Raw genomic sequence first — 14,334 nt, forward strand, 5'->3', positions numbered from 1 at the left:
ATTACATTTACTTTAACTGATTGCACGGTTGTGCGACGCTGTACCTAAATTAAGTGTATGTCCTTTTTTTGGTGGTATTTGATCACATCTGCAGTTTTAATTTTTTGCGCTATAAACAAAAAAAGAGCGACAATTCTGATAAAAAAAAACAATATTTTTTACTTTCTGTTATAAAACATTTCCAATAAAAAAAAAAAATCAAGGAGGAAATAAATAATTAGGAGGAGGATCCCTGTGTTCATCTCTGACAGAACAGCGGTCTGCCTTGTTTACATCAGCAGACCGCTGTTCTGTCTCCATGGAGAGCCATCGCGGGTGCCCGGCAGACATCGCGTCTGCCGGATCCACTGATTGGCTTCACCTCTAGCCAATCAGCACGCGCTCCCACTATCTGTTATATGGAGCGACGTACAAGTACGGCTAGTTGGCAAGCAGTAATATGTTTTATGTGGTGTTCATCCACAGGGGGGGGTTTTCCACTAATATTAGTTCTTCCCTGATTTCTCTTCATGTTATTGTATACATACATTGTGCATATGGGCCATTAGTGCTCACTGTCTGTTTTTTTGTGTTTTTTTGCTTTTTTTTCTTCCCAATTTTATTTGTTTGATTCTTTTGTATTGTGAAAACTTTGAATAAAGAATTAAAATAAAAAGTGTATTCGTATTAAAAAGTTTGTTGTGTTTCTTTCCACTCATACTTATCAAAGTAGAAACTTTTTATTCCATTTTGTATAGAGTAAGGGAGGGTTATAACCTCTGTTTTTTTGCCATCTGTGTCCCATTGTGAGCATTTTCCTTCACTTCCTGCCCCATAGTCAAAACAGGAAGTGAGAGGAAATCCCTCCAAAGTGATGGAGTCTGTGGTTGTCACCAAAGTCAGAACTAGTGTCCCCATTGGAAGATTTCCCCTCTATTTCTGTTGGGGGGGGGGGGGCAACCCAAAATTTGGGATTTCTTTTCCTTGGTATGCAGGACATATAATGAGGATGAATCTCCCTAACTGGGGCACAGAGAGTGATAAAAACCTGACAGGTGTTCTGATCCCTCTCCATTCTATCCAAAATGTAAAAAAATGTTTTGGCTTTAGTTACACATTAATTATTGTTATACATACATATATAGGACCAAAAGCAGCTCTTCTCCTTCACTGTATTGAGGGCCCCTTATAATCCTAAATGGATGGGTTGGACTTATCATCGGGGAGCTTGTGGCCTAACATCCAGCTGGTCAGCCAGGCAAGGAAACCCTCCTCACCAAAGCCCAATGCCAGCCTGCTCACACTTACATACAAAACCACCCGTGATTCCCCGAAAATAAGACCGGGTCTTATATTAATTTTGGCTACATAAAACACACTAGGGCTTATTTTCAGGGGATGTCTTGCTTATTTACGGTATGTAAAGGACGATCTTAAAGTGGTTGTAACCATGGGCGTCCGCAGAACTTTTTTCAGGGGGGGGCAACATTTTAAGGTCACCAATGCTCTGCCCCTTTTTCAACAATGTCATGAAGGGGAGGGGCTTATTCCGTATACTTATTTTGAGTATTCATTTTTAAAGAGCAAACAGGAGCATTTATTTTTAAAGCATTTGTTAACCTAAAAAAAAAAATGTATCCTGTTCCCTTAAAGCATGTTATACAACACAGTGCTTTTGCTGTGTAATTTGGCCCCTTCTATCACCTAAAATACCTGGCTGATCCTGCCTGGCTATGTCCTCCCCTCTGTAAACTGACCACGGTATACCATGGCGACTAAGCCCTGACACTGTGGTCAGTTTATGTGCCTCCGTCATCCATAGCTCTCCTGTCCTCCTCTGTCCTCTCCGCTGCAGGCAGCTGTCAGATAGGGAGAGGAGAGAGACAACGGGTCATGTGAGCGGCCTCAGCCCTCTGAAAACTGGTAAAGAATGGCTTATTTTTTTTAAAACACAGACTCTGGGGCAAACAGGTCTATTAAAAAGACCAGACAGGATGGTATAAAGTGGCTTAACAATCACTTTAAAGGGGGAAGTAGAGATTCCAGGGGGGGCATTTGCCCCCCCTTGCCCCTACCTGCGGATGCCCATGGTTGTAACCCTACAAAAAAAAATATATATATATCCTTATCCATTAAAGCATGATAGGCAGCACAGTCCTGTCATTTACCCCTCTCTGTTTTAAAAAAACCTGGAATAAAACAATATTTTTTTTTTAAAAAATGTGTCCCCTATCTTCTCTTCTCCTCATTGAAACATTATGTAATCTGCTTTGTAAAAAGATTATATAATGTCCAGTGAGTCTCCTTTTTTAACTTTATTGTGAAAAATATCTTATTTACGAGGTCTCTGGGCGCTCACGTGACCCGCCAGGGCTCTTCTTCCCTGCTCCAAATACTGCAGAGGGAGGGGACAAGATCACAGCTTATGTCAGCCCTGCTCTGAGCACTGCAGAGGGAGGGGCTGCTGATGTCATCCGGGAGGAGAGGAGAAGATCTCCTGCTGGTCATGTGAGCGCCCAGCAGCGCTGTAAATAAGGTATTTTCCCCATTAAAGTTACAAACGGAGACACACTGCACATTATATAATCTTTTTACAAAGCAGATTACATGTTTTTCCAAGGATTTTAACTAGGGCTTATTTTCGGGGTAGAGCTTATATTGCAGCCATCCCCAAAAAACACGCTAGGTCTTATTTTCGAGGTAGGTCTTATTTTCAGAGAAACAGGGTACTACTACATTGCCACAGCACTGAACCATTCACTGATTTCTAAAGTGAAACTTCTGCTCAGTGTTTTGTAACCTTTCTCAGTAGCAATCAGCTTCTGAGAGAGGTTAAAACTATTAAAGACTAAAGCCTCGTACACACCCACCGATTGGTGGCCGACCGATCGGCCGTCTTTTGTCCAGTGTTGCTGTGTTGGTTGGAATGTGCCTAGACTGCACACGAATTTTCTCGGCCAACAACAACCAACTTCAGAAGTGATTTAATGTTCTGGTTTACTTTCCGTGTGTTTTTTCTTCTCTGAGCATGCCCAGTCTTGCTCATCAGATTTTTGTCTGCCGAAATCTGTACTGACTGACGAAAAATCGGCCGTTCTGTTGACGGCCAACACAAATTTTATAGCATGCACACCAGATTTTGTTCGGCCGAAAAGTCGGAGTCGGTTGTCGAAAGCATCATACTAACAAGCCGAAAATCGGCCGATCGGACGTTGGCCGAAAATTCACGGCCAACTATCGATGTGTGTGTACGGGGCATTAGTATACTTTTTATAATAATGTATATTTTTATATAGTTACATTAGTCCAGCTTGGAATAATGTAACTATGTATATACCGTACCTGGCAGATCCCACTGAAAGCTGGAAATCATTGTAGTAGGCACAATGACCTCCACTTGCTTCCAGGTCCAGAGCTGAGCAGCCATCCTGATGCATTGTAAATAAAGGTCAGCCGCACGACGCAGGCTTCATTCACAGAATGCTTCGCATTTTCTAAATGAATGCAAATCATTCTCTGATTGGACGAGGTGGAGAGGCAGAACAGTGATGTCAGGTTCTCTACCTTGTCCAACAGGACCTTTACCCAACAGTCAAATATATCACAATGGTTTGTTTCAGCTGGCTTTTCTCTAATGTCTATCACCTAAAGTGGTACACATGGCAAAGGTGACAATGAATTTTGTAGCAGTGCACTCCTTCCCTAATACCAGTAATAAAAGAGACAGAAACCTTTTACTCATCAGAAAAATTGTATTTATTCCAAGTGCACCACCCTGGAATCTCCTGAACTTATGGCATATCAGCATGCAAATACCAACTAAAACACCGACCCAAGTTACATCTCAGGCATTTCACAATGCCCTGTAGACCTCTTTCTATAGACCTAAGGTGCATGCATTGCATTGTTGGGTGTGGATCTTGTAAACCTTGTATTTGCATACTGAGCATGCTCTGCATTCTGGATGCTTGAGGTATGGAAAGAAGGAATCTGAGTCTATGTATTGTCATTTTATGGGCCTAGCAAGGTCTCTTTTTTCACTTTGACTTCATAACTTGGCATAATTTTGGACTTCATAACTTGGCATAACTTTGGACTTCATAACTTGGCTGATACTTGGCTAAATTCTTCTCAAGATTCCACATTTTAGGCTAAAGAGGCAATGGGAGACACAAGGCCAAGTGATAGATGATAGAAGGTCACATAACCTATCCCAATTCTTTAGTTCTCTATATCCTCTAACTGCTGAAATTTTGATATCTCTAGCAATTGTGGTAATAGGCAAAAGAAGACTGAAGGCAATATTGTGTAAAACACATCTAAGGATTGGATTGGAGAAAAATAAATGAATTGCATCGCCCACAGCAGCCCCTTGCATTTTTTACTTGGTAGCCTTAAAAGAGGAACTAAACTCCCCTATACTTTACAGCCAAGGAAGCTGCCATGTTAGCCTTTGTTTCGTCTTCATTTGTTATTTGATGGCTTGACAGTTTGGTTGAGAGCTAACATAAGCGCACTAATATGTATAACAGTCATCATCCACACCATGCTTTGAAAGTAACTGTTTTGTGAAACTGTTAAGTCTGTGGGTTTAGTTCCCCTTTTAAAAGAAAACAAATAACTACCATCTGATTGGCCCATGAAGGCAAAACTACCTTCCTCCACTGCACTATGCATCCTGTGCAAATGACAGTTTCAATTATAAAATTATAGCCTTGATATAAAGTTTCCACCAATAGGAAAACGCCCAGAGAGAGGTGTGTGATATTCATTTATTCTTGAAGCCATAATTAGCAATAAAAGATTGAACAATTTAATACACAGGAAATTCCAAGCATTCTAATCTAGGTGTCAAGCACTCTATTAAAGGACCAGTGATCCAGAAATACATTTCTTTCTAATACCCAGTGCTTCAATGTATGGGAGAGCATGTGACCTTCCCCATTTCTTCCAAAAGTTTGTATTTGGGCCTGAGTGGCCAACTGCCATACCTGAATGTTAGGGTTTACGTAGACTTTTTTAATGCCCCTTCCTCCTACCTAACAATGAACTCCTCTTTTTTGCTCCATTTTGGTCTGTTAAAGCGGAGTTCCACCCAAAAGTGGAACTTCCGCTTTAGGTATTCTAACCCCCCGACATGCCACATTTGGCATGTCATTTTTTTTGGGGGGGAGCGGGTACCTAGTTTTGACAGGTACCCGCTCCCACTTCCGCTCGGAGCGCCGCGGCGCCCTGAGCGGAAGTTCTCCTCTCCCCCTCCCTCCCTGCAATCTTCTGGGACATGTCAGAGGTCCCAGAAGATTGCCGGCCAATCAAGACGCGCAGCGCGACTCGCGCATGCGCAGTGGGTACCCGGCTGTGAAGCCGCAAACTGTCACAGCCGGGTGCCCACAGCAGTGATGCCGGCGCCGAGGGAGAGGATCGAGTCTTCGGGCGGCCGCATCGCTGGACCGTTGGACAGGTGAGTGAAATGGCTGGAACTCCACTTTAACTATTTCCAAACAGGACACTTTCACCCCCTTCCTGCCTAGGCAGGTTTTCAGATTTCAGCGCTGTCTTGCTTTGACTGACAATTACTCAGTCATGCAACACTGTACTCCAACATTTTTTTCTCTGCTATATAAATGAAAAAATACAAAAAAATAAAAATAAATAATAAAAAAAACATGTTTTTCTTAGTTTGTTATAAAAAAATTTTGCAAGTAAATAATCTTTCCTCATAAATTTAGGCCAAAATGTATTCTGCTTCATTAATTTGGTAAAAATACCCAAATCAGTGTATATTATTTAGTACAGTACAGCCTTTCTCGTTATGCCGCCCGGGGTCCTCAGATGTGCCGTGGGATCATGGGAGAGTTGAGCCCAATCTCCCGATCCCCAGCCGAACTGGACATCGGCACTGCGAGGGAGCTCCAACAGCCTCAGCAAATTGAAAGTAAAGAGGAGTGAGCATGGCGAGTTTTAACCATTTAAAAGTGTTTTGTTATAACTGTTCCATAAGTGCAAAAAATGGCTCTTGATTTTGGCAGAAGTTTGAAGAGCTGGTAACTTCCTGTGCATAGGAAGGGTTATGGAGACGAGGAAGGAGGGAGGAGATGGCTGGAGGTTTGTGTGTCTTTGCAATTTATTAGAAATTAAATAGTCAGGGCTGGCACAACGTGCTTGGTATTTCAGAGCCAAATAAATACACTGTGTTGTCATATCAAGGAGGAACACGTTATATTTCTGGAACACCAACAGTAACCTTTCTGTACGTGCAGCAAGTTTAAAGTGTAACTAAAGGCAAAACTAGATTTTCTCCCACTTCCTGTTTTGACTATAGGACAGGAAGTGAAGGGAAATCTCCCCTATGGGACACAGATGGCAAAAACACACAAAAAAACAAAAACAAATGGGGTTATAACCCTTCTTTACTCTATCCAAAATAGGAAAAAAAGGTAAAGCTACACAACATGGGGAATGTCCACGTACTGCAAAGATGTGTTTTTTTTATTTGTCTTGTCATACGCTTTACCTCTGTGGATTAAACACTCACAGCTCCAACAGAGAGATGTACCCGAAACACAACAGGAAGTTATGGGAAATATGTGCAAAGCAAGGGAAGTTATGGGAATCGTGTGCAAAGCAAGGGGCATGTCATTGGAACAGGCGTCCACAATGGAAGATTTTCCCCCACCTTGTATTCTGGTGATGTTACAATTTTGGATGCCCTATCACAGTGTTGGCCAACCTTGGCACCTAGATGTTTTGGAACTACATTTCCCATGATGCTCAACTACACTGCAGAGTGCAGGAGCATCATGGGAAATGTAGTTACAAAACATCTGGGGTGCCAAGGTTCGCCATCACTGCGGCCTATCACATTCTGACATTGATCTCCAAGACAAGTAGAAAAGGTGGAAATCTAACTAAAGCTGGGTACACACAGGCCGAATGTCAGGAGACATTTACCGGTTCCAAAGAAAACTGTCCGACAATTGGCCTGTGTGTATATCGGTCTCTCTAAAAGAAGCCGGCCATATGGCTGGCTTCTGTTGGACGAGCATGCTGGAAAACCAAAGGAAAACAGGTGCATAGGTGCTACAACCTTCCCACAGTGCTCAGACCTTGAGGCTGCTGACACCTCCAACGTACCAAAGTAAAGAAAGGGATGATCGGCACTCAGGATGACATTCAAAATATTCCTTTATTAGGTAAACTTGTACAATGCTGAAAAACAGTCTAAGCATTTCAGACGTTAGTCCTTAGTCATGGCTCAAGGACTAACGTCTGAAACTGTCGTTGCATTGTACATATTTACTTAATAAAGGAATACTATTTTGGATGTCATCCTGAGTGCCGACCATCCCTTTCCTTATGTTGGAAAACAGCTCAACCATGTGGTTTTACCACCCCTCGCAGCCGACTGAATCCCAATCCCAATCAGCGCTCTCAGCCAATCAGAGTGTTCTGGCGGGGAGCGGGGATGGGGTCCCCCAGTCAGAATTCAACAGCTCAGCAGGGGAGATCGGTGTACTAATGTCGGGTGGTTAGTACAGCGGCTCCGACCAGGGCTGACAGTTTTTTTATTTATTTTTTTTCGCAACCCAGCTTTAGGCAGGCCCATACAGTGATTAATGTTCTTTCCTTCAACCATGGATTGAAGAAAAGAAAATTGCTAGATTCCCCCATCAACACTAAATGTCCCTTCTGCTGAGCTATTATATTCTCACAGTGGGAGGTTTTCCAGTCCTCATAATACAATGATCACTACTTGCGGCTATAGTCGCCTCTCAGTGATTGCATGCAAAAAAATCCAACAGGCTGGTCGATCGATCTACTTCAGTACAATGAGCCTGCCCATGCATGGATTGAAGTTTGCCTGATTCCTGCTGAACTGGCTGAATTTCGATCTGTCTGTGGCCGGCTTTAGAGGGTTACAGGCAGCAATAAAAAAACTGGCAGGGGTTCACACAGACAGCATGGATTAAGGAATCTGCACTGCCAGCTATTGTATTCAGACAGCTGTCCAAATACCAAACAGTGACTACATCTGATAGAATGCAGTCACTGTTTGGGCAATCATTTCCCACCTAGGTTAATCAATATTTGAATGAACTTTTGTTGTGCTGGAAGAGTGCTGACAGGGCCACCCACCTCACAAATTTTGGGCAATTCGCCAGCGTTCGGACAAATTTTGAGCCAGTTATGGCTGGCTTCACACTTCCCTACCTCCTCTAAAAAGTTTTGGCTGTACATATAATTAAAAAAATAAAAATAAAATGAAAAAAAAAAAAAATTTAAATAACAGGACACAATCTGTATCTCCTACCAGCTTCACGTTTTAGCCCCCATGCACACTGTACGTTTTTGGAGCTGCTGTTAGCAGCGTCAGACGTTTTTTTTTGCAGCTGCAGAACGCCCATCCATGTTATTCTATGGCCTCATGCACACATAGAGCTTTTAGGAGCTCCAAGTGGCATGGGCGTTTTACAGCTCCAAAAAAAAAACCCAGGAACTGTGCGTTCTGGTGCTGCAGCGTCAAGCTGTAAAGCGTCTGACGCTGCTAAAGGCTGAATAACGTTGCTTAACGTGCGTTAAGCCACTTTATACTTTTTTTTTTCTTCCATTCAAAATCAATGGTTCCCAATGGGAGCCTATTGATTTGAATGGAAGGCACACCGCAAGTCGGATCAGGATAATCCGACTTGCGGTGCGACTTGCGCTGTGAGAATCTTGAGGGGGAACTCCACGCCAAAATGGGGAAAAAAATGGTGTGGGGTTCCCCCCTTGGTTCCAAACCAGGCCCTTAGGGTCTGGTATGGAATTTGAGGGTAGCCCCACGCCGAAAAAACAGCGTGGGGTCCCCCTCAAAATCCATACCAGACCCTTATCCGACACCTCCCCATGTTGAGGGCGTGTGGCCTGGTATGGTCCAGGGGGGGTGGGACCGCTCGCTCGTCCCCTCCCCTTTCCTAGGCTGCAGGGCTGCATGCTCGGATAAGGGTTTGGTATGGATTTTGGGGGGGACCCCACGCCGTTTTTTTCCCCATTTTGACGTGGAGTTCCCCCTCAAGATTCTCACAGCGCAAGTTGCACCGCAAGTCGGATCATCCTGATCCGACTTGCGGTGCGCCTTCCATTCAAATCAATAGGCTCCCATAGGGAACCATTGATTTTGAATGGAGGCAGAAAAACGCTGCTAAAAGCGACATGGCCAAACGTGCAATAACGCCAGTGGAAAAAGCTACTGAAAGCACGTTTAACAGCTGCTTTTTCCTGGCGTTAGAAGTGGCTCTGCAGCTCGTTTATTCTGACGCCCAGTGTGCAAGAGGCCTTACAGTTAAAAGGCATTCTTTCACATCTGATGTTCATTTTTCTGAAAGGACGGCTAAAGGATCAAATTGCAATCACGCGATCCCTAACTGAAACTCATTACCACTGGAAAAACCCGTCTCCTCCCTCAAAGTCCAAATTCCCCGGCTAGCAGCACGAGGCTTGTTTCCTTCCTGTACGCTGTATATTGTGTGTGCTATCTATTGTATTGTATGTAAACCACATTACACAACTTCCAGACCCTTGTTTTCAGGCTGTAAACAGATAAAGCCATTGCTACAAGTGTATTGAGTCATGCAAGGCTTCGCACTTGCATAACGTTTTAGTCACTATTTGGAATTTTTTGTGAAGCATTCATTTTTTTTCCATGTACTTTTTTCTCTGCTGCTTAAAACCAAGTTAACCCTTCCCATCTAATTCTGGACACCCTGACTGTTATCAAAGCCTGCAACTCTATTATCTACTAGAATTTAGCTCATCTGGATATTAGGGTGGTCATACATGGACTCTTTTTTTTTTCTTCGAACACCCCACAGCCAGTGTTATTGTATTCTGACAGCGGGGACTCCTCTGCTGTCAGAATACACGGATTGGCTGCAGGCACTGATCAAATAAAACATTTTGAACAGAGGTCAATTTGAACGAGGTCAATCATTAGATCGACTTTGAATGGCTACAGATGGATCACAATTTGGCCAGTCCCTGCTGAACCAGCCAATTTCCAATACATCTATGGCCAGCTTTAGTCCTGAGAAAAATGGGCTCATTCACAATATTTGCAGTGACTGGTGCTTCTCTGCGTCTGAGCAATGCCAGTCACCGAGGGGTACAAAAAAAAACAATTGATTTCTATGTGCCCCATTTACACCACAATTCTGGTGTGAAGGGTGGTGCGGACAAATGCAGATGTGGTGCTTTTATTGGAAAAAGGAAATTAATTGATTCCCCCATCCACACATGCAGGGTGGATGGAGGAATCCTTCCCGCTGTGCCATTTGTACCCTGACAGTGGGTTTGTGTTAGAATACACCTGTTGGCCGCAACCGGCTGATCAACAAAAGTTTTCAAACAGTCCGATTGGACATAATTCAGTTGTAGATAGACTTCTGTCCCGTGGGAACAGCCATAGGTAGGCGGAAATTAAGCCGATCCCCGCTGAGCCGAACAAATTTCGATTCATCTAAGGGCAGCCTGACTTAAGTTCCTCAATTGGCTGCTCACTTGCGACACTCAACACTTCTTAATTCTGCATCTATTTAAGTGGAAATCAGTTTTATCTTCAGTAATAAATCTGTCTTTTCATTTTTTAAAGTGTCATACTTGGCTGCCATAAAATACAGAAGCACAGGTCTGTAAATGTTTTGCAGAGAGTTTGCTAAAGGAGAAGCAACCTCATTTGTGACTAATCGTGTTGCTAGTTTGCTAGATAAATGTCTCCCAATGTGGGACAAGCAATAAAAAGCTGTCAGGGGTTCTAGCCTCTACTAAAAAAGCATAAACAAATGGTCACTGCCCTCACCTATAACTGGCCTTTGCAGCAAGGAGCACATGGAAGGGCAACGCATGCTACAGAGCCCCATCTGGGCACCTCTTATTTTCTGTAGTCCTAACTCTAAATATTGAGAGCCTGCACAATGGAAGCACATGCATTATAATGTGTGCAAATTAAACCCCTTTTAAACGCATACTGTTAGACAGGACAAATTCGGTTTGTTAGCAGACTGATCAGTAAGTTGAGCTTGGAATTTCTTTAATTTTGTTTCGGATGATTTGCCCTTTCATGTGCTCCTTGCTGCTAAGGCCAGTTATAGGTGAGGGCAGTGGCCATTTGTTTGTATTGCTGGAATACTGGTGAGGGGACGCACTGGACACCTTTGCTGCCATGGTGCTATACGCTGGTGTGCCCCTTTGCCTTTAAGGAGGGCTGGGCTCCCTCCAGGTTTACCTTACCTCTGCCTATTCATTATAATACATGTACTTCTATTGTGGAGGCTCTTAAAATTTAGAGTTAGGACTGCAGAAAATAATGGGATGCCTTGACGGGGCTCTGTAGCTTACAAATGTATTTGCAAATGTGTGCAAATGAAACCCCTGTTTTTAACACAAATTGTTAGACAGGACAATTCAGTTGGTTAGCAAGCTGGTCGGTAAGCTGAGCTTGGAATTTATTTGGTTTTGTTTCACATGCGTTGCCCTTCCATGTGCTCCTTGCTGCAAAAGGCCTGTTATAGGTGAGGGCAGTGGCCATTTGTTTGTCCTGTTGGAATACTGGTGAGGGGACGCACTGGACACCTTTGCTGCCATGGTACTATACACTGGGTGTCTGGTACACCCCTATGCCTTTAAGAAGGGGTGGGCACCCTCCAGGCTACCTCCAGGCTCACCTCCCCTCTGCCTATCCATTATAATGCATGTGCTTCCATTGTGGATGCTCTCATAATTTAGAGTTAGGATTACAGAAAATAATGGATTGCCTCAACGGGGCTCTGTAGCTTACGCATGTATTTGCAAATGTGTGAAAACTGTTAGAATGGACAATTCAGTTGGTCACAGGCTTGTCGGTTAGTTGAGCTCGAAAATTCTTTGGTTTTGTTCCGCCTACTAAAAAAGCAACTTTATTTTTGTTCGTTTTGTTGTTGGAGACCTGTCTGGTAAAACTATTGTCACTACAACAAGAAATAATGGAAGTCTCTCCAATGGAGCTCCAGATAGGAGAAAAAAAAAGACATGGGTTATTATCCTTCCCCACACTATTTAAAACTAAAAACTAAGAAATACATGTTTTGGCTGGGCAAATGCTCTTAGATTTAGGCTCTATCAAGCAGGGCCCTCTAATTTCTCCTAATTCAATTGCATTGTGACTGTGCAAACTGCTGGGGCAATCCTGTATAATAATAATAATAATTATAATAATAAAATGACAGAAAAGTTAGAATGATCATAGCCTCCTGTAGTTCTTGTTCAGCTAAAAGACTAGATGACAACCAGATATCCATGGGTAAAAGATCATAAAGTGAAGTGAATTACCTGCTGGGCACAGGAGACACCAGATTTGGCCATTACGTCCATCTACTGGGTAGAACTGATCGTGTTCAGATATCAGTCTTTCAGTCTTTGTAGGGAGGCCATATGCAGTTGGAAGTACCTGCAGAGAGAAAAAGATACCACTAATCAGCTACATCTTATCACAGCACCAAATGCATTTATATCATATTCAATATCCTTGTAAAGTTTGTAGCATATCATTGTGTGAACTGTTAACCACTTAAGCCCCGGAGGATTTGGCTGCTAAAAGACCAGGGTTTTTTTTGCGATTTTTTACTGCGTGACGGACAATTGCGCGGTCGTGCGACGCTGTACCTAAACGAATTTCAAGTCCTTTATTTCCCACAAACAGAGCTTTCTTTTGGTGGTATTTGATCACCTGTGCGATTTTTTGATCATGCGCTATAAACAAAAAAAGAGCGTAATTTTTGCAAAAATAACAATAATTTTCACATTTTTTTTATATGAAATTCCCCCCAAAAAAAATTAAAAAATCAAAGTTTTTTAACATTTTCGGCCAAATTGTTTTACGCTACATATGTTTGGTAAAAAAAATCGCAAAAAAGTGTATTTTGATTGGTTTGCGCAAAAGTTATCGCGTTTACTAACAAAGGGAAAGATTTTTGTCATTTTTGGTGTTTTTTTTTTTAACGAGTAATGGCGGCGATCTGCGATTTTTTTTTTCGGTACTGCGACATTGCGGCGGACAGATCGGACCCTTGACTGACATTTTTGACACTTTTGGGGGTACCAGTGACATTACTGCAGTAATCAGTGCTATATATATGCACTGTTACTGCAAAAATGACACTGGCAGGGAAGGGGTTAACTTTATTGGACAGGGAGGGGTTAAGTGTGTCCTAGGGGCGTGTTTCTAACTGTGCAGGGACATTGCTATTGGTGTAAAAACAAAGATCAACAGTTCTACATAGTAGAACTGTCTGATCTTCATTTTTACACCAGGGAGAATGACGGGCGGCTTGTTTACATAAGCCGCTCCGCCTTTCTCCCTTCACAGGAGCGATCGTAGTGTGACCGGCGGACATCGAGTCCGCCGGACACACGCACTGACTTGTCTGTGAACGCGCCGCGGCGGGCGCGCGCCCGCCCGCAATAGGCTCGCAAGTCAGTGACAGGCGAGTGACGTATCCATACGTCACTCTGCCTGGCCGGGGCTGACCGCCGCAGTACATAGTCGTGCGGCGGTCGGCAACCGGTTAATAGGAAAATAAAGTCGAATGCAATGCATGTTTGTAGCACTAGGGTCCTGGCCTCAAAACACAGAAAGCAATCTTTCTGCCCTGTCCTCAAATCGTTTTAGAGCCCATTCAGACTAGCGCGACTTGTCAGGCGACTTGTCAGCCTGACAAGTCGCGGTAGGTTGCGGTCCATTGAGTAGTAAGTTATCGCGTTTACTCCATTGAGTAGTACAGGACCCGTTCTAATAGGAGCGACACAAGTCGCTCCGACTTAGAAAAAGGGTGCTGTACTACTTTGGGGCGACCTGGGAGCGACTTGCATAGACTTCCATTATGTGAAGTCCCTACAAGTCGCGCCAAAGTCGCGGTGCACGCGACTTCACATGTCGCCCCCCAAAGTCGGATCGCCTCAGTGTGAACCGGCTCTTAGTCTTCCTACGTTCCTGGGGTTCTTCCATGACCCTGAACCATGGGAGAAGATAGGAAGAGTGACTATCCTAAGCCCCAATGTTCACATATACAAGTTGCTTTAGCATGGTTTCACAATAATTCGAAAGACTGCACGGATTAAGCAGAGGTGGGTTTCAATTTTACCCAAGTTATTCTGTATAAGGGCAAGAATAAAGGCATTGTGTCACAATTCACTTTCTATAAAAAGCATATATAACAAACAGCATGGTGGCTTAGGGCCAACATCGTGGGATCCATGTCCAACTTCCACAAGACACACTATGTGCATGGGGGGAGTACGTAGTCCCTGTATTTGTGTGGGTTTCCTTCAGTCACTGCTTCTACC

General features: G+C 43.4%; 1 protein-coding gene across 1 annotated transcript in view; it reads right to left on the reverse strand.

Moving 5' to 3' along the window:
• The window catches only part of LOC309552781 (tumor necrosis factor receptor superfamily member 10B-like), a 54,347-nt gene that overhangs the window by 19,095 nt on the left and 20,918 nt on the right, over positions 1-14,334 (reverse strand). The window contains exon 2 of the mRNA XM_082253695.1: positions 12,322-12,439. Within this exon, the coding sequence (XP_082109821.1) occupies positions 12,322-12,439 (118 nt within the window). The remainder of the gene's footprint in view (positions 1-12,321; positions 12,440-14,334) is intronic.

Source organism: Pelophylax lessonae, assembly GCF_965119305.1.
Source record: "Pelophylax lessonae genome assembly, chromosome: 4".
In the NCBI taxonomy this organism is placed as follows: domain Eukaryota; kingdom Metazoa; phylum Chordata; class Amphibia; order Anura; family Ranidae; genus Pelophylax; species Pelophylax lessonae.